The sequence below is a fragment of the Salmo trutta genome, chromosome 10, assembly GCF_901001165.1.
Source record: "Salmo trutta chromosome 10, fSalTru1.1, whole genome shotgun sequence".
Lineage (NCBI taxonomy): Eukaryota > Metazoa > Chordata > Actinopteri > Salmoniformes > Salmonidae > Salmo > Salmo trutta.
This window is the reverse complement of record NC_042966.1, coordinates 23,384,881-23,405,551: the sequence shown is the minus strand read 5'-3', so window position 1 is coordinate 23,405,551 and position 20,671 is coordinate 23,384,881. Positions and strand designations below refer to the sequence as shown.

The window sequence follows — 20,671 nt, the reverse complement described above, 5'->3', positions numbered from 1 at the left end:
CATAGACTGTTCTCTCTGCTACCTCACGGCAAGCGGTACCGGAGCGCCAAGTCTAGGTCCAAGAGGCTTCTAAACAGCTACTACCCACAAGCCATAAGACTCCTGAACACCTAGTCAAATGGCTACCCAGACTATTTGCATCCCCCCCCACCCCTCCCCATATTTTACACCGCTGCTACTCTGTTGTTATCATCTATGCATAGTCACTTTAATAATTCTACCTTCATGTACATATTACCTCAACTAACCGGTGCCCCTGCACATTGACATGTGACTAATAACATTTGATCTGATGGGCAGGAGATTTTCAAGCCTTGAGACAAATGAGAGATAGAGTGTGCATGTGTGCCATTCAAAGGGCGTGATTGGGCAAGACAAAAGATGTAAGTGCCTTTGAATGGGGTATGTTAGTAGGTGCCACGTGTATTGGTTTGAGCGTGTCAAGAACTGTAATGTTTTTCATGCTCAAAAGTTTCCCGTGTGTATCAAGAATGGTCCACCACCCAAAGGATATCCAGCCACTTGACACAACTGTGGTAAGCATTGGCGTCAACATGGGCCAGCATTCTTGTGAGTCGCTTTCAACCCCTTGTACAGTCCATGACCTGATAAATTGAGGCTGTTCTGAGGGCAAAAAGGAAGTGCAATTCAATATTAGGAAGGTGTTCTTTATGTTTTGTACACTGTCCATGTTTTGATCATGATAACTTGCTATCTAGGGTTGAGTGACATGTCCCAAAAACAATGCTTTTAGTTTGAGATATTTAGTAGCAGCCTATTGCTAGTTAGCTATTCTTAAACTGACTGGAGCTCTGTTAAGGGTGTCAGTTATATTTTGTACTGTCGTAGCTGACGTGTATACAGTTGAGTCGTCAGCGTACATAGACACACAGGCTTTATTCAAGGTCATTGGAAGGTCATCAGTAAAAACAGAAAATAATAATGGTCTAAGCCGGCTGCCCTGCGGTACACCACACTCAACCGAATTTGCATTAGAGGCTTCCATTATAGAAAACCCTCTGTGTTTTATTAGATAGGTAACTCTCCATGATAAGGCAGAGGATGTAAATCCATAACACCTACATTTCAGAAATAAGTTACAATCAACGATATCTGTGGCACCATGAGAGGCATGGGCATAGGTGTGGCTGAAGGATTCCCAGTGCAGCACCATGGACAGAGCCACCCACATCAGCACAGGAGACAGGTGTGTTCACTTCAGCACCATGGACAGCGGCACTGGCTGCAGCACTGTGGAAGGCTGCACTACCTTCAGCACCAGGCCAACAGAAGACAGTGCTACAGCTCTGCTCACCCAACACAACTGTGCAGGATTACTAATCAGTATACCTGTAAAGCATTCCCTAATCCACTGACTGGCACAAGAGTGCAGGCTGGACCTCACTCAAGTGGAGCAGTTTGGAAGACAGAGTGCCTACTCGCCCACTTACACTGTGTTTCTCGCTCCGTCAGGAGAGTTACGAACTCTGCCAGTGAGGCCACACCGCCGCAAGAGACTACAGGTGGCCGCCGTCTTTAACCATCCTCTTGCCTGAACGCTTGTAGACTAGAATGCCAGAGACACTAAAAGCATCTGAAACATGCTGTTTTGTTGTGTGTTTACACATTGCCAGCTTGTGTAATCGGGCAAACCCCACTCTTCCTGACAATATCAAAAGCTGTACTTTTAAGGAGTTTGTCTTTTCTCCAATGTTTGACAACCATTGATTAAAAATATGGAATCTTGTTGATTTATGACTAAACAATTTAGCCTAACTTAACAAAAAACAATTTTTTATTGAGAAAAAAAACACAGTACCAATCCCAAAACTGCAGTGCAAAAACCATATAAACACATAGAAAAATGTACATCACACATAGGGCTGTTGTGGTGACCATATTACTGCCACACCTGCAGTCATGAGTCAAGACCGCAGTAAAATTCCATGTGAAGGTTGAGTCATGGTAATCTCCTTTTATGTACTCTGGACATAACACTACCATCAGGTCACTAATGGCCTGGTACTCAGAGCTCTAGTGTCCCTCTAACCACTCTGACATCAATGCAATTGCAATCGAAAAACACATCAAAACAGTAGGCCTATAGTACTTTAAAACTCACCTCACTGTGATGATCAATTTGAAGAAAGAAGTTCAACAGCAGGTTGAAACAGTAAGTGGTTGTTGTGGATGTTGTTTCAAAGCCTAACACAACAAAATGGACAGTGATTTCAAAGGTGATGATTCATTTAATACACCCATACATATTTTAGAGCTTCTGCATTTGCATAGGCTTATGAGCCCAAACCCGAAAAAAGAAACCTGAATTAAAATTACGATTCGTTGCGAAAACATGTTATTATCGATGTTCCCGAACAGATTTCACTTGGTTTCCCAAATTAAGCACTGGGTAGCTGCAGGAACAGGGTTGGAGAGCCCATGGCATAAAGCGTTTGGGTGGAATATCACCTAACGGGGCACTGAGAGCATGCTTCTCAAACAGTGGTTGATGCATGGAGTGAAATAAGTGTAATATTTATTTCTCAGCTGCTCATATTAAGCACATTCTCTGCTATAAAACCGAAGTAGATTACAAAACGGACTGGCGAGAAAGCGCGTGGCCTTCATTCGCTATTCCAGTGCATACAGATGACATCTATTTTTTCCCCTGCTCCTCTTTCTGTCCATTTGATAACGGGCCATTCTAAATTCAAAAGTAATTTTACATAGTAAAGACCTGTTGTTTCAAAAGATCACTTTCACGCTCAACATAGTCACTTCATATGCGCAGTCGCTCTGTAATGTGAAAAATATATTTCTATTTTATTCTGCTAAGTTCAATTATATTCTTATTACTATAAAATCATAAAATAATGGCACAGGATTTCTAAGCATATCTTGTCATCTAAATGAACAAGCCTACGGCACGGAGCAAAGCCAGATAACATACAGTAGGCCAACTCATATTCTGTTCTTCTGAAATACATTTTCTTTTGACCTGACTAAAATAAATAATGGATTTATTCTGATGGTGTATAGTAAATTGACTTAGACTTTTTAAAATGTTGATGTTCCAAAGGCACGCCTGGAGATGTTAATTAATGGTCAATTACCAGTGGGACAGGCAGTCTTTTGCATTACAATAACCATCTGACAAAATGTTATGACTGTCACAGCTCTAATCACACACCATTCAATTTCACTTGATTTGTACAACCATAAAAGCTTCAAGGATTGTGATATGTAATAACTGTCAGTCATTGATATCGATGAGCACATCTTAAAACCTGATGTAAGTAGCTTGTGAACACAGTTTATTACTATCCCGGACTGAGTCAGAGAAACTACAGTGCATTCAGAATGTATTCAGACCCCTTTACTTTTTCTACATTTTGTTAGGTCACATCCTTATTCTAAAATCAATTAAATACTTTTTTCCCCTCATCATTCTATACAAAACACCCCATAATGACAAAGAAAAAAGTTACATTTGCAAAATAAATAAGAATGTATTATAAATAAAAAACAGAAGTACCATATTTACATAAGTATTCAGACCCTTTGCTATGGGACTCGGAATTTAGCTCAGGTTCATCCTGTTTCCATTGATCATCCTTGAGATGTTTCTACAACTTGGAGTCCACCTGTGGTAAATTCAATTGATTGGACATGATTTGGAAAGGCACACACCTGTCTATATAAGGTCCCACAGTTGACAGTGCATGTCAGAGCAAAAACCAAGCCATGATGTCAAAGGAATTGTCTGTAGAGGTCCGAGACAGGATTGTGTTGAGGCACAGATCTGGGGAAGGGTACCAACACATTTCTGCAGCAGTGAAGGTCCCCAAGAACACAGTGGCCTCCATCATTCTTAAATGGAAGAAGGTTGGAAGCACCAAGACTCTTCCTAGAGCTGGCCGCCCGGCCAAACTGAGCAATCGGGGAAGAAGGGCCTTGGTCAGGGAGGTGACCAAGAACCCGATGGTCACTCTGACAGAGCTCCAGAGTTCCTCTGTGGAGATGGTTGTCCTTCTGGAAGGTTCTCCCATCTCTGCAGCACTTCACCAATTAGGCCTTTATGGTAGAGTGGCCAGACAGAAGCCCCTCCTCAGTAAAAAGGAACATGACAGCCCGCTTGGAGTTTGCCAAAAGGCACCTAAAGGACTCTGACCATGAGAAACAAGATTCTCTGGTCTGATGAAACCAAGATCGAACGCTTTGGCCTGAATGCCAATCGTCACGTCTGGAGGAAACCTGGCACCATCCCTACGGTGAAGCATGGTGGTGGCAGCATCATGCTGTGGGGATGTTTTACAGCGGCAGGGAATGGGAGACTAGTGAAGATCGAGAGAAAGATGAACAGCCCAAAGTACAGAGACCTCAGACTAGGGCGAAGGTTCACCTTTCAACAGGACAACGACCCTAAGCATACACTCAAGAGCGGCTTCGGGACAAGACTCTCAATGTTCTTGAGTGGCCCAGCCAGAGCCTGGTCTTGAACCCAATTGAACATCTCTGGAGAGACCTGAAAATACCTGTGCAGCAACGCTCCCCATCCAACCTGACAGAACTTGAGAGGATCTGCAGGGAAGAATGGGAGAAACTCCCCAAATACAGGTGTGCTAAGCTTGTAGCGTCATACCCAAGAAGACTCGAGGCTGTAATCGCTGACAAAGGTGCTTAAAAAAAGTACTGAGTTAAAGGTCTGAATACTTATGTAAATGTGATATTTCAGTTTTGTATTTGTAAAAACCTGTTTTTGCTTTGTCATTATGGCGTAGTGTGTGTAGATTGATGGGGAAAAATACAATTGAATCAATTTTAGAATAAGGCTATATAACGTAACAAAATGTGGAAAAAGTCAAGGGGTCTGAATACTTTACAAATGCACTGTACACCCGAAGCCGAGGATGTCTAGAGGTGAATATCTGTGCTGTTGATATTTTGTGCTGGGGTGGTTTGGAGGGACCAAAGGGGAGAGGGGAAAGACCGGAAAAGAACACATGGAGTATGGGTGGAATAGAAAGGTTTGGGTCACTTTAGTGTCCCACACTTGTGAGGGTGTATGGGCACAAGGTTGTAGGGGTAAATGGGACAGGGGTTCGGGGTCAGAGGTTATTTCTTGGGACGGCAGAACCCCAGTGGTGACCCCTGTACTTAGTCCCTACATAAGGATGGGAAGGGTCAAAGGTTAGAAGTCAGAGGTCATTTCTTAGGACTGTAGTGCAGCGGTGATCCCTGTACGTATGTGAGTATAGCGTTCTGGAGGAAGCTAGCTCTCTGGGCCTCGTCCTCTCTCATCCTCTGGATCTCTGCCTCTCTCAGTCGCAGCTTCTCAAACAGAGATGATATCTCACTCTCCTTGTCCAGGATGGCCTCTCTGTGGTTACTGGCCAGCACTGTGGTAGACAAGACACATACACAGAACAAATACGGGTTGCTCCAAGTGTGTCAACAAATTATGTAAACTGTAAAACAGAGAGGGAGGACAGGTGATAGGCGAGGGAGAAAGGGTGAGATGGGCCTTATGTAGAAAAGAGGACAGAGGTAGGATGAAGAGAGGAGATGGGAGAGAGAGTGTCTGACAGGGAGAGAGGGAGAGGAGGAGAATGTGCATACCTTTCATCTCTCTCTCAAGAGCAGCTATCTTCTCCTTCAGTCCTCCCTGTGCGGTCCTCTCAGCCTGCAGGTGTCCCATCTGCTCCTGTAGCTCCACCCTGACCCGACTCACCTCCGCAACCTTCTCCTGGTCCTTACCAGACAACTCCTGGGGGGGGGGAATTCTCTACATTAATTACACCAAAGCGCAAATATTACCATCCCAGTAAACATACAACTCCCACGCGACATTGTCTCTGCCCTTACTCATATGAACATCATTCAGTGCTGAGAATTCACCAACCTGATTATATCAATCAGTAAAAATCAGTTATAAGCATCAAATTGTCCCAGACAAATGTAAGACAACTACACTGTACTTGATCTAGGTATTGTTTCAGTGTGTATAGTTGGTTGTTTTGTGCCAGTGGTCTCTCTGACACATTCCCAATCTGACCTGCTGCAGCTCCTCTATCCTGCGTCGTAGTCCGTCTGTCTCGATGCTCTGCTGTCCGCTACGAGCCTGCAGCTCAGCTATGGTCTGTTTCTGCTGGGAACAGTGGCTCTGGGACTCATCACGGGACTGACGCAACCCACGCAGCTTCTCCTCTAACCCACTCACACGCTGCTGCTGCTCAGACAGAGGAGGGGAGAGAGAAGAAAGAGTTGAATCCTCACATTGTTACTGCTTTTCCAAATTTCAGGCACACACACTGATACACAGAGACCCGGACAAACAAACACAGTTTCTAACCTATTACATTGAGTTGTTCTACAACAGGTGTATAAAGTACCTCCTCCAGGCGAACCTGTACCCGCACCTTCCCCAGTTCCTCCTCTGCCTGGGCTCTCTCTGTAACACAGGCTGCCTTGGCCCTGCTCAACTCCTACAAAGACGAAAAACATAGTTATACAGGCTGCCTTGGCCCTGCTCAACTCCTACAAGACAGTTCAGGACAGAGAGTCACAGTTACACCTCCATACTATAGGGATCTTGTGTCACATAATGATCATTGGAATTGAATTGTGATTTACTGAAGGCAATACATTATCAAAACTATCCAATATAAAGAGCTGACCTCCTCCAGCTGTATCCGCTGTCCCTCCAGTTTGAGGATCCGGTCCTGTAGAGCCCTCTCACTCTCCTCAAGGTGACGATTCACATGGTCCACCTACACGCACACAAACCCACAATGTAACTGAATAGAGGGAAAAAGACAGAGTCTGTTGTATATTTCGTGAGAGACACGGTCAGACAGCAGGTAGTCTTCTCTACCTCTTTCTGTCGAAGGTTACCCATGTCCTCCAGAGACTGTTTAGATCTCTTCTTCTCCATCTCCAAACGCTCTGAGGGGGAGAGAAGAGATTGAGTATACTCTGTGTGTGTGTGTGTGTGTGTGTCTGTGTGTGTGTACCTTCTGCCTGTGCTAGCCGTAGCTTTAGCTCTGCTGTGCTGTTGGTGAGCTCCTGCTTCAGCTCAAAAATCTGGTCCTGCTGAGACTTACACCTGCTCTCCACCTTCTCCAACTAAAACACACACACACACACAGATAAAGAGAGACTGACTCCATAAACAGCTTAGGTACTGCATCAAAAACACGAACATTATATTCATACACACAAGCGCCCACACACACACACAACTTCATACCTTATTTTTGAGCTGTACGTTTGTCTCTGACATACTGTTCATCTCTCTGAGAAGCTTCCCTTCCCTGAGAGCACTGTCCTGCAGAACCAAAACACACACATCTTAACCAGACCATCTGTACGTCAGTCCCCCCTCCCGAGTACCTTCCCGAGTACCTTCCCTCCATTCATACCTCTTGTTCTTTCTTCCTCTCCCTGCTCTGTCGTTCTCTCTGCTCGTCTTTCTCAGTCTTCACTCTGGTCAGCAGCTCTCCCAGGTTGTGGTTCTTCTGTTCCGACATGGCCAGTGCTGCCTCCGTCATCTGGAATCTAGACACACAGAATGGTCAGGTGTGTGTCTGTGAGAGTGTGTGTGTGTGCGTGTGTCTATGTGGCTGAAACATCTGTTATGACAGTGTTATGTAGGCCTTATTACAGACAGCTCAAGTGAACCGTTACCATCCGTTCCATTTATACAATACCTACACTACCGTTCAAACGTTTGGGGTCACTTAGAAATGTCCTTGTTTTTGAAAGAGAAGCACATTTTTTGTCCATTAAAATAACATCAAATTGATCAGAAATACAGTGTAGCCATTGTTAATGTTGTAAATGACTATTGTAGCTGGAAACGGCTGATTTTTAATGGAATATCTACATAGGCGTACAGAGGCCCATTATCAGCAACCATCACTCCTGTGTTCCGATGGCACGTTGTGTTAGCTAATCCAAGTTTATCATTATCAAAGGCTAATTGATCATTAGAAAACCCTTTTGCAATTATGTTAGCACAGCTGAAAACTGTTGTTCCGATTAAAGAAGCAATAAAACTGGCCTTCTTTACATTAGTTGGGTATTTTTATATTTTTTTTACCTTTATTTAACTAGGCAAGTCAGTTAAAAACAAATTCTTATTTTCAATGGCGGCCTAGGAAGAGTGGGTTAGCTGCCTTGTTCAGGGGCAGAACGACAGATTTTTACCTTGTCAGCAGGGGCCTCCCACTCCTATTTCTATTCTGGTTAGAGACAGTTTGCGCTGTTCTGTGAAGGGAGTGGTACACAGGGTTGTATGAGATCTTTAGTTTCTTGGCAATTTCTCGCATGGAATAGCCTTCATTTCTCAGAAAAAGAATAGACTGACGAGTTTCAGAAGAAAGTTCTTTGTTTCTGGCCATTTTGAGCCTGTAATCGAACCCACAAATGCTGATTCTGCAGATACTCAATTGCTTCTTTAATCAGAACAACAGTTTTCAGCTGTGCTAACATAATTGCAAAAGGGTTTTCTAATGATCAATTAGCCTTTGATAATGATAAACTTGGATTAGCTAACACAACGTGCCATCGGAACACAGGAGTGATGGTTGCTGATAATGGGCCTCTGTACGCCTATGCACATATTCCATTAAAAATCAGCTGTTTCCAGCTACAATAGTCATTTACATTTTACATTACATTTTAGTCATTTAGCAGACGCTCTTATCCAGAGCGACTTACAGTAGTGAATGCATACATTTCATACAATTTCATACATTTATTTTCCTGTGCTGCATTTACAACATTAACAATGTCTACACTGTATTTCTGATACATTTGATGTTATTTTAATGGACAAAAAAATTGCTTTTCTTTCAAAAACAAGGACATTTCTAAGTGACCCCAAACTTTTGAACAGTAGTGTATATTTAAGATAGAGTTGAAGCCACCCTCAACAGGGTTTATCCAGAGGTACAGTAGTACCTGTGTCATGTATGAATGAGCCCTGAGGGAGAGGGGACTGAAGTGGGTCACCGTGTATATATATAGCCCCCTGCCAGGGTCCTCTACCTGAGAACCAAAAATAGCTGTCTTTGTAAGTGCCTGATTAAAAATTCAACATGGGTTTCTTCTAGTCACAGCGTCAGTATCTCATTAAGATAAGGAGATGTGGTGATGAGATTTAAAACAAGATATGGAAGGTGAGGAACTTCCACCTAAGACTCATATTAGTTAAATTCTCATATATTTACATGTGGCTCAAACATCTTCTAATCATTGTAGATCTGAACATAGACAGTAGGAAGTACCAGTAACGCACTCAGTACGGAAATGATTCGATGAAGCGGATGCTAAACTACAGGACTGTTTTGCTAGCACAGACTGGAATATGGTCCAGGATTCATCCGATGGCATTGAGGAGTTTACCACATCAGTCATCGTCTTCATTAATAAGTGCATCAACGACGTCGTCCCCACAGTGACGAGTACGTACATACCCCAACCAGAAGCCATGGATTACAGGCAACATCTGCACTGAGCTAAAGGCAAGAGCTGCTTCTGTCAAGGAGCGGGACACTAATCCGGACGCTTATAAGAAATTCCACTACGCCCCCCAACGAGCTATCAAACAAATAACGCAAAGTGTCTTGCTACACCGGCTCCGACGCTGGTTGGATGTGGCAGGTCTTGCAAATCATCACGGTTTACAAAGGGAAGCCCAGCCGCGAGCTGCCCCGTGATGCAAGCCTACCAGACAAGCTAAATACGTCTATGCTGACTTTGAGGCAAGCAACACTGAACCATGCATGAGAGCACCAGCTGTTCCGGACGACTGTGTGAGTAAGACCTTTAAACAGGTAAACATTCACAGAGCCGCAGGGCCAGACGGATTACCAGGACATGTAATCCGTCTGGACATGTACTCCACTCCAGGACATGTACTCCACTCTACCAGCTGGCAAGTCTCTTCACTGACATTTTCAAACTCTCCCTGACCCAGTCTGTAATACCTACATGTTTCAAACAGACCACCATATTCCCTGTGCCCAAGAACGCCAAGGTAACCTGTCTAAATGACTATCGCACCGTAGCACTTACATCTGTGCAAATTAAATGCTTTGAAAGGCTGGTCATGGCTCACATCAACACCATAATCCTAAACACCCTGGAGCCACTGCATACCACCCCAAAAGATCCACAGATGACGCAATCTCTATTGCACTCCACACTGCCCTTCCCCATCTGGACAAAAAGAAAACCTGTGAGAGAATACTGTTCAATAACTACAGTTCAGCGTTCAACACCATAGTGCCATCCAAGCTCATCACTAAGCTAAGGATCCTGCGACTGAACACCTCCCTCTGCAACTGGATCCTGGACTTCCTGACGGGCCACCTCCAGGTGGTGAGGGTAGGCAACAACACATCCACCACGCTGACCCTCAACACGAGGGCACCTCAGGGGTGCGTGCTTAGTCTCCTCCTCTACGCCCTGTTCATCCATGACTGCGTGCCCACGCACGACTGCAACACCATCATTAAGTTTGCAGACGACACGACGGTGGTAGGCCAAATCACCGACGACGATGAAACAGCTTATAGGGAGGAGGTTAGAGACAACAACTTCTCCCTCAACGTCAGCAAGACAAAGGAGCTGATCGTGGACCACAGGAAACGAAGGGCCGAGCACACCCCCATTCACATCAACAGCTTCAAGTTCCTCTGTGTCCACATCACTAAGGAACTATCATGGTCCACACACACCAACACAGTCATGAAGAAGGCACGACAATGCCTCTGCTCCCTCTGGAGTCTGAAAAGATTTGACATGGGCCCTCAGATCCTCAAACTTCTACAGCTGCACCACTGAGAGCATCTTGGCTGTATCACCGCTTGGTCTGGCAACTGCTTGGCATCCGACCGTAACATGCTGACTACACCGGGCGTGCGCGCATGTTGATTTTGTCCACACCAGATGTGACTAGGACACGCAGGTTGAAATTTCAAAACGAACTCTGAACCAACTATATTAATTTGGGACGGGTCGAAAAGCATTAAACATTTATGGTAATTTAGCTAGCTCGCTTGCTGTTAATTTGTCCTGGGATATGAACCTTGTTATTTTACCTCTACTCCGACAATTAATCAACAGATAAAAGGGTAAACCAAGTTTGTTTATAGTAATCTCTCCTCCTTCAGCTTCTTCTTCTGACTTTATATGCTGGTTGGCAACCAACTTTAAGGTGCATTACCACCACCAACTGGACTGGAGTGTGGACCTCAGTTCATCTTTCAATCACCCACGTGGGTATATGCTCCGAAAAACTAATGAGGAGATGGTAGTGGCGGGACTTGCAGCACGTCAAGTGTCACAAATAGAACCAAATTGCATTTTAGCGCCTGGCTATGCTGACGCTCGTTGACGAGTGCGAGCAGTGTGGATGCAATGATTGAATAACATGTATGTGGAAATGTATTTTGCAACACTCACGCACGTAACACGAGCGGTGTGGTCAGCATGTAAGGGGCTACAGAGAGTAGTGTGTACAGCCCAGTACATCACTGGGGCTGAGCTCCCTGCAATCCAGGACCTCTATACCAGGTGGTGTCAGAGGAAGGCCCAAAGAATTGTCAAAACTCCAGTTACCCAAGTCATAGACTGTTCTCTCTGCTACCACAAGGCAAGTGGTACCGGAGATCCACGTCTGGGACCAAAAGGCTCCTGGACAGCTTCTACCCCCAAGCCATAAGATTGCTAAACAGTTAATCAAATGGCATCGAACCACGTTTTCTTGCACTAACTCTCTTGCAATGGCTCTATGCCCTCACTGGACTCTACCCACACACTCACACGTACTACACTGACACTCCAACACACACATACGCTCACAGACACGCACGCATATTGACGCCACACACACAGACACTTTCCCACACGCCGCTGCTACTCTGTTTATTATCTATCATGATTGCCTAGTCACTACCTCGTACCCCTGCACATTGACTTGGTACCGGTTCTCCTTGTATATAGTCTCGTTATTGTTGTGTTACTATTTCTTTCTTTCTTTCTTCTTTAAAAAAAAAAATGTTTCTTACTTTTTAACTGTGCATTGTTGAGAAAGGGCTCGTAAGTAAGCATTTCACAGTAAAGTCTACACCTGTTGATGTTAAACATGGACTGATGAGGCCTGCTTACTTGGCTGTGAGAGAGTTGACGACAGACTTCCTCTCGTTCAGGGCCTCCTGTAGCTGACCCACATGGATAGATGTGGTCCTGGAGGAGAGGGAAACACAGGGTCATTAATATGTACAGAGCCTTCAGAAAGTATTCATACCCCTTGACTTATTCCACATTTTGTGTTACAGCCTGAATTCAAAATGTATTAAACAGATCTTCACACAACAGCCCATAATGACAAAGTAAAAACATGTTTTTAGAAATGTTTGCAAATGTATTGAAAATAAAGAACACTCATTTACATAAGTATTCAACCTCTGAGTCAATACATGTCAGAATGACCTTTGGCAGTGATTACAGTTGAGTCTTTGTGGGTAAGTCTAAGAGCTTTGCACACCTGGATTGTACAATATTTGCCAATTATTTTATTTTTTATTCTTCAAGCTCTGTCAAGTTGGTTGTTGATGATTGCTAGACAGCCATTTTCAAGTCTTGCAATTGATTTTCAAGCCGATTTAAGTCAAAACTGTAACTAGGCCACTCAGGAACATTCACTGTCCAGTGTATTTGGCCTTGTGTTTTAGGTTATTGTCCTGCTGAAAAGTGAATGTCTCCCAGTGTCTCTTGGAAAGCAAACTGAACCAAGTTTTCTTCTAGGATTTTGCCTGTGCTTAGCTCTATTCCGTTTATTTTTATCCTAAAAATTCCCTAGTCCTTGCCAATGACAAGCATACCCATAACATGATGCAGCCACCACCATGCTTGAAAATATGAGTGGTACTCAATGACCCCAAACATAACTCTTTGTGTTCAGGATATAAAGTTTATTTCTTTTTGGGCAGTTTTACTTTAGTGCCTTCTTGCAAACAGGATGCATGTTTTGGAATATTTGTATTCTGTACAGGCTTCTTCCTTTTCACTCTGTCCTTTAGATTAGTATTGTGGAGTAACTACGATGTTGTTGATCCATCCTCAGTTTTCTCCTATCACAGCCATTAAACTCTATAACAGTTTTAAAGTCACCATTGGCCTCATGGTAAAACCCCTGAGTGGTTTCCTTCCTCTCCAGCAACTGAGTTAGGAAGGACGCCTGTATCTTTGTAGTGACTGGGTTTATTGATACACTATCCAAAGTGTAATTAATAACTTCACCATGCTCAAAGGGATTTTCAATGTATGCTTAAAAAAAAAAATATATATATATATATATATATATATATATATATACATATATATATACATATATATATATATATATATATACACACACACACACACCAATAAGTTCCCTTCTTTGCGAGGCATTGGAAAACCTACCTGGTCTTTGTGGTTAAATTTGTGTTTGAAATTCACTGCTCGATAGAGAGACCTTACAGATAATTGCATGTGTGGGGTACAGAGATGAGGTTGTCATTCAAAAAATCATGTTAAACACTATTATTGCAAAGTCCATGCAACTTATTATACGAATTGTTAAGCACATTTTTACTCCTGAACGTATTTAGGCTTGCCATAACAAAAGGGGTTGAATACTTATTGACTCAAGACATTTCAGCTTTTAATTTTCAATGAATTAGTAAAATATCTAAAAACATAATTCCACTTTGACATTATGGGGTTTTGTACGTACGCCAGTTACACAAAATCTCAATTTAATCCATTTTCAATTCTGTCCAAAAAACAACAAAATGTGGAAAAAGTAAAAGGGTGTGAATACTTTCTGAAAACACTGTACGTCTATATATTGTATATACAGTGCATTCGGAAAGTATTCAGACCCCTTACCACATTTTGTTAAGTTACCTTATTCTAAAATGATTACATTTAAAAAAACTCAATCTACACACCCCATAATGACAAAGAGAAAACAGGTTTTTAGAATTACATTTTTTTTTTAAACAGAAATACATTATGTAAATAAGTATTCAGACCCTTTGCTCTGAGACTCTACATTTAGCTCAGATGTATCCTGTTTCCATTGATTATCCTTGAGATGTTTCTACAACTTCATTGAATTTACCACAGGTGGACTCCGATCGATTGGGCATGATTTGGAAAGGCACACACCTGTCTATATAAAAGGTCCCACAGTTGACAGCGCATTTCAAAGCAAAAACCAAGCCATGAGGTTGAAGGAATTGTTTGTAGAGCTCCGAGACAGGATTGTGTCGAGGCACAGATCTGGGGAAGGGTACCAACAAATTTCTGCAGCATTGAAAGTTCCCAAGAAAACAGTGGCCTCCACCATTCTTAAATGGAAGAAGTTTGGAACTACCAAGACTCTTCCTAGAGCTGGCCACCCGGCCAAACTGAGCAATCGGGGGAGAAGGGCCTTGGTCAGGGAGGTGACCAAGAACCTGATGGTCACTCTGACAGAGCTTCAGATTTCCTCTGTGGAGATGGGAGGACCTCTCAGAAGGACAACCATCTCTGCAGCACTCCATCAATCAGGCCTTTATGGTAGTGGCCAGACAGAAGACCCTCCTCAGTAAAAGGCACTTGACATCCCACTTGGAGTTTTCCAAAAGGCACCTAAACGACTCTCAGACCATGAGAAACAAGATTCTCTGGTCTGATGAAACCAAGATTGAACTCCTTGGCCTGAATGCCAAGCGTCACGTCTGGAGGAAACCTGGCACCATTCCTACGGTGAAGCATGTTGGTGGCAGCATCATGCTGTGAGGATGTTTTTCAGCGGCAGGGACTGGCAGACTAGTCAGGATCGAGGGAAAGATGAACAGAGCAAAGTACAGAGAGATCCTTGATGAAAACCTGCTCCAGAGCGCTCAGGACCTCAGACTGGGGCGAAAGTTCACCTTCCAACAGGACAACAACTCTAAGCACCAGCCAAGACATCACAGGAGTGGCTTCAGGACAAGTCTCTGAATTTCATTAAGTGGCCCAGCAAGAGCCCGGACTTCTCTAATCGAACATCTCTAGAGAGACCTGAAAATAGCTGTGCAGCGATGATCCCCATCCAACCTGACAGAGCTTGAGGATCTGCAGAGAAGAATGGGAGAAACTCCCCAAATACAGGTGTGCCAAGCTTGTAGCGTCACACCAAGAAGACTCAAGGCCCTAATCTCTGCCAAAGGTGCAGAGATTAGTAAAAGGGTCTGAGTAAAAGGGTCTGAATACTTATGTAAATGTAATATTTACATTTGAGTTTTTTAGACATTTTTAAAATGTCTAAAAACGTGTTTTTGCTTTGTCATTATAGGGTATTGTGTGTAGATTGATGAGAAAAATAAATAATTTAATCAATTTTAGAATAAGGCTGTAACACACAAAATGTGGAAAAAGTCAAGGGGTCTGAATACTTCCCGAATGCACTGTAGCTACATGACTGATGTTAGCTATTGTTATTCTTTTTCTTATTATTGTTGATGCAGAAACAGTCAAGGCTAGTCTTATTGTACCACTCACGCTGACCTGGTGCTTCGGTCCATCACGTCTCTCTGTTTGTCTATGGTCTCCATCAGACTCAGGAACTAAAGGGAGAGAGGGAAAGGCAACATAAATACCTTACATACAGGGCTTTTTGTTCATCTGCACACACATTTCTAAACATAAAATGGTAAATAATAAACCAAGATATAGTATATTATGTGCAGTGATATTCCCTTGTCCCTCCCCTTCTTGTTCTACAAGGAGAACTCCATTTCCCAGCAGCTCCATACCTGGCGTCCCTTCTCCTCCTTGAGGATCTGGATCTCCTTGCTGAGGACTTGGGTTCTGCTGCGGCTCTCTCTCATAGTGGACTGCCTGTCCGAGTTATGATCCATCGCCTGCTCTATGGAGGGAGGAGACGATAGGTGGGGGGGTGGTTACTTTAATCAAAAACATTACAATAACAGACGTTCAGCAACACACAAGCTTAGACAGACAGACACACACACAAACAGCTTACCGAGGGCTTTGAGTGTGTCGCTGGGGATGTTGTTTCCAGCCATCTCCAGGTGTGTCAGGGTCCTGTTCTGCTGTAGAGCCTCCAGGAAGGACCGGCCACCCAGCAGACCAATGTTGTTCCACCTCACGTCTATACAACCACAACACCGGCACCAGACCAGAGAGAGAACCATGACACCTATGCTGTCTAGGCATCAAATGGTACATTGTTCACAGACCCAGTCTCCCAGAAAAAAATCTAGTTCCAGCCTGTATCCTAGCCACCAAAATGTGATATTTTCGTGTGATATTGAATGGGTGTAAGCAATATGGTGATGACCTTGCTTTATCATGGGCTCTGGGGACCCTATTGCTTACACCTATCTGGTTCTTTCAGTTGTGAAGACAGTGACACCAAAGGTGTAGGGGCTAGGACAATAGCTTCTGGGTTGTTTTCAGACAAGGCTTTGGTCTACTCTACAGGGATGTAATGATTCACAATACCCATCAGTCCCGGTTCAAATGTTTAATACATGAGTGCATCGGTCCGGACCCCAAACCGATCGAAACGTAGCATGCATCAGTCAGGAAATCCATTCAAACATTACGAATCGCCGGTTCACTAAAATGTTTTGGACAAATTACTTTCTTTCTACCTTCCGAAATACTGCTCATCTTTTGTGACAACTGCATCCTCTTCTTCAGTGTGGAACTAAGCATGTCATTGTGTTAACAGTCATTGATCTACAAGTCATTTTGCATGCCGAACAACCCCAAGCCATATCAGTAGCCTAGTCAAACTACACGCTAATTTCAGTTTATGTGACAAAACAAGCAGTCATTGTGTAGAGAATCATTGTACAATCTAAATGGCTGTGTTTCCATAACCAAAACTATTGTATTTTCAGCTAGTGTACAAAACCGAAAGTAAAAGACTCAAAAATGAAACTAAAGAACGGGAAGCATAGAAATAGTGCGCATACAGCCGATCTACTGCTTCTTAGACTTGCTTTCAACGAGAATGACAGATCTACACTGAGTATACAAAACATTAAGAACACCTGCTTTTTCCATGACATAGACTGACCAGGTGAAAGCCATGATCCCTTATTGATGTCACTTGCTAAATCCACTTCAATCATTGTAGATGGAGGGGAGGAGACAGGTTAAATAAGGATTTTTTTTTAGCCTTGAGACAATTGGGATATGGATTGTGCATGTGTGTCAGAAGGTGAATAGGCAAGACAAAATATTTAAGTGCCTTTGAACGGGGTATGGTAGTAGATGCCAGGCGCACTGGTTTGCGTCAAGAACTGCAACGCTGCTGGGTTTTTCACGCTCAACAGTTTCCAGTGTGTATCAAGAATGGTCCACCACCCAAAGGACATCCATAGACATATACAGTAGATCATTTACACACACACAGAAGTCAGATCAGACATATACAGCTCAGAGGCTCAGCTTATGAGCTCCATCAGCAGCTGATTTTAATTTAGAATGGAAAATGAATGCGTTTATGCAACAAATGTTAGTACATCGAATTGTATCGCATCTAACCGAATCGATTCTTTCCTCTAATCAAATCGCATTGAATCGCTTCAAACTAAAACGTATCGTTCCTGTATCGGTGCCCATGCATCTAGATAGATATTGAATCGTCTTGAAAGAGAAAGATGCACACCCCGACTACTCTAGTTGAATCTTGACTCTAGTGATCTTGGCTGTATTGAGTCATTTCCCAATGTGAGGCGCTCCTTTGTGAAGTTTTCCCTACGTACAGATCTAGGATCAGCTTTGTCTACCCCCATCCTAAACTTAACCATTTGTGGGGGAAATGCAAAACGGACCTAAAATCAGCATCTAAAAAGTAACTTCACCCTACACCCACTGACCCAGTTCCTGCAGGGTGCTGTTCCGCTTGAGGGCCAGGCAGAGCTCTGAGGCCCCCTGGTGGTTGATCTGGTTGTTGCGCAGGTCCAGCTGGGTTAGACAGGCGTTGGTGGCCAAACCCTCACAGAACACTGAGAACGCCTCCTCCCACATCCCCAACGCATTCCACTCCAACACCAGCCTGTGTCCAACACAACAACCTTAGCTTGGGTTATGGTTCCCTTAGCAATGCAGTATCGTTGTGTATGCACAACTCATGCTGGTCCCAGAAGAAAATAGAGGGATTATTTTTATTTATTTAAAAATATATATATTTTTAAATGTAACCTTTATTTAACTAGGCAAGTCAGTTAAGAAGAAATTCTTATTTACAATGACGGCCTACCCCGGCCAAACCTGGACGACTCTGGGCCAATTTGAATGCCGCCCTACGCTCACAGAAGAAAATAGAGGGATTATAACTGAAATAATCTTAACATACCTGAACGCTTAGCCACGTTTCATAGACATTTCAATAGAAATTTAAACCAAAAAGTTTTCATTGAATGATCTAGCTTGCTACTAGTTCACTAACCAACTCACCTGCACAGTGTCTTGTTTCTCACCAAGAGCTTCCCTAAAGCCTCAGCTCCTGTTGATCTCAAGTTATTTCCCTGACAACAAATAGAAAATATATGATCAAATTGAAATTTGTCAAGTCAGACTGGCCACCCCAACTCAAGACTGGTCAAGTAGTATGCAGTGTGTAGAGGCCTCTGATAGTCCTTACCTTCAGATCCAGGACTTTAACAGTAGTGTTGCCACACAGCCCATTCAGGAGCAGCTTGGCACCTGGACATGACAAAGACAAGTGGCAGTCAGGAGCAAGTGTTATCAAAGCATTGCTATAAAAGTGTTATCTAAGCATTAAAACAATGTGACTAAACAGCAGCAACAAAGCAAACAGTTCTAGCTATATAATCTTTGTGCAGCAGTAGCAAAAGCCTTATAGGATTCACAGTACATTCATGGCTCAAATATATACAGTATCACAGTCAGCACAGTAACAAAAAGACAGAAAGATCCCCACACGACTACCACCCAACAAACACATACCTTCCTCAGTGAGCATGCAGTCACTGAGGGCCAGCTCGGTGAAGAGTGTGTCTTTGTGGAGGACCTTCCCCAGCACGGCACAGGTGTCTACAGACAGGCTGTGTCCCCTCAGGTCCAGCCTGGATCCTGCTGCGACTCCCCTGGTCTCCTGGAGCTGAGCTAGCACTGACTCCTGGGGCTCCACACCCCCCTCCTTACACAGACGCAGGTAGGTCCGTCTGAAATCCTCCATACTGGGCAGTACACTGTCTCAGAGCTGTTTGGATTCCTTTTGAGCTCCTCTGTTGTTTGTTACTAGTATTCTCCTCCTCGCTTTCAGTCCCTCTGTTCCACTCCAGGTTCTCTGTGCTGCTTCAATCCCTCATCCGCCCACTCACCCCTTCTTTTCCTCTTCAGTTTTTCTTTGTTCCTTCCCGGACCCTCCGGTCCTGCCCAGCACTGTGCTGTCGCCCTGGCCTGATGGAGCTGTGGGGTGAACTGGGAGACAAGTGAGGAAACCCAGCTTAGACTATGTCTGTTTGACATACAAAATAAATTACATATCATTCCTAGGCCCTTTACTCTCCCTCTCTGGATGTCTTAAAAAAAAATTCTTTTTTTAAATCAGCTCAAGAGCTTTGTAAGATGGCCATTTACATCATTGAGCAACTGGAACTGGCTACAATAATCAACATTGCATAAATTACAGCAAGAACTATGATTAACAAGCTAGCAGCTGGTGCAGAATTGTCAAAGCCTACTTTTGACCACTACATCAATTAGGATGCATTCAGAGCTAAAAGTGACATCAGGCAGGCAGCAATCATCTCTTTCAGTGATTTTGGCAGATAATGTATGGCTGAAGAAGATGAAGTAAGCCAGTCCACTTCCCAATTAGTGATGATGGCCCTTCAGCATCTGCCACCACTGCTGATTTATCTAGCTAACGTTACCTAGCTATTTCCCTAACTAGCTAGCTATTTAAATAGTAAGACTAAGGTTGCAGCACAGGGTGGTTCACTGTCTATCTGGTTAACCAAAACATTGTTGATGAAAATTGTTGGATGAGTAGTAACACCACCTTATTGTTGTTGACAAATGAGCTTATCCATGGCTGACAGACTAGCTGTTACAATAGTACAGTAACGTTAGCTAATCTGTTAACATGAGTAATGGCTAATAGACTAACTGACACTGTTTGTATTAGTAAACAATGAGATTAACGTTAACTAGCTAGCTACAGTACTGTAGTTACTGGCAGCTTGTTTAGCTAACGTTACCTGTTCACCTTCCTGCAATATCTTGCTTCCTAGCTTTAAAAAAAACAAAAGTCAAGAGATGAAACGAGAGGAATTTACACTGTAGATCACATCGCTATAAGGTTTTTGCAAAGATCAAACCTTGTTAGTTGTTGTTGACTGGTGCAAGTTTTCAAGTGAGGGTTGAGTTAGCGCGAAGGTAACCAGGAAGTGTAATTCAAAACGGATTGATATGTACGTAAGCGCAGTGCATGTCGGTAAGTGTAGTTGTGAGGAGCGCGCGCGATGGAGGAGTCTTGGCGCTCTATTTGGAACATTATAGACTGTCTGTGCTTGCCTTTCATCATGTTTTCTAAAGAAATTACTCAGTTGTTGCTTAGTTGCTTGTTGCTCATTTTCTT

The 20,671-nt window shown here is 43.4% G+C and overlaps 1 protein-coding gene across 3 annotated transcripts; it reads right to left on the bottom strand.

Moving 5' to 3' along the window:
- Nucleotides 1-4,942: 4,942 nt before the first annotated feature.
- lrrc45 (leucine rich repeat containing 45) lies at nucleotides 4,943-20,523 on the bottom strand. 3 transcript variants are annotated; one of them, XM_029764990.1, is made up of 19 exons: nucleotides 20,412-20,520; nucleotides 20,292-20,324; nucleotides 19,033-19,509; nucleotides 18,707-18,768; nucleotides 18,520-18,590; nucleotides 17,940-18,118; nucleotides 16,070-16,198; nucleotides 15,840-15,952; nucleotides 15,586-15,650; nucleotides 12,178-12,255; nucleotides 7,422-7,557; nucleotides 7,250-7,327; nucleotides 7,014-7,125; nucleotides 6,875-6,945; nucleotides 6,678-6,770; nucleotides 6,393-6,485; nucleotides 6,056-6,229; nucleotides 5,620-5,767; nucleotides 4,943-5,399 (listed from the first exon to the last, which is right to left on the bottom strand). In XM_029764990.1, exons 3-19 carry the CDS (start codon nucleotides 19,262-19,264, stop codon nucleotides 5,206-5,208), a joined length of 2,028 nt encoding a protein of 675 aa, XP_029620850.1. In that variant the 5' UTR covers nucleotides 19,265-19,509; nucleotides 20,292-20,324; nucleotides 20,412-20,520; the 3' UTR covers nucleotides 4,943-5,205. The 3 variants fall into 3 exon arrangements, with proteins under 3 accessions (XP_029620850.1, XP_029620849.1, XP_029620851.1); XM_029764989.1 differs by lacking the exon at nucleotides 20,292-20,324 and having other exon boundaries at nucleotides 20,412-20,523; XM_029764991.1 differs by lacking the exon at nucleotides 20,292-20,324 and having other exon boundaries at nucleotides 15,592-15,650; nucleotides 20,412-20,523.
- Nucleotides 20,524-20,671: the final 148 nt, after the last annotated feature.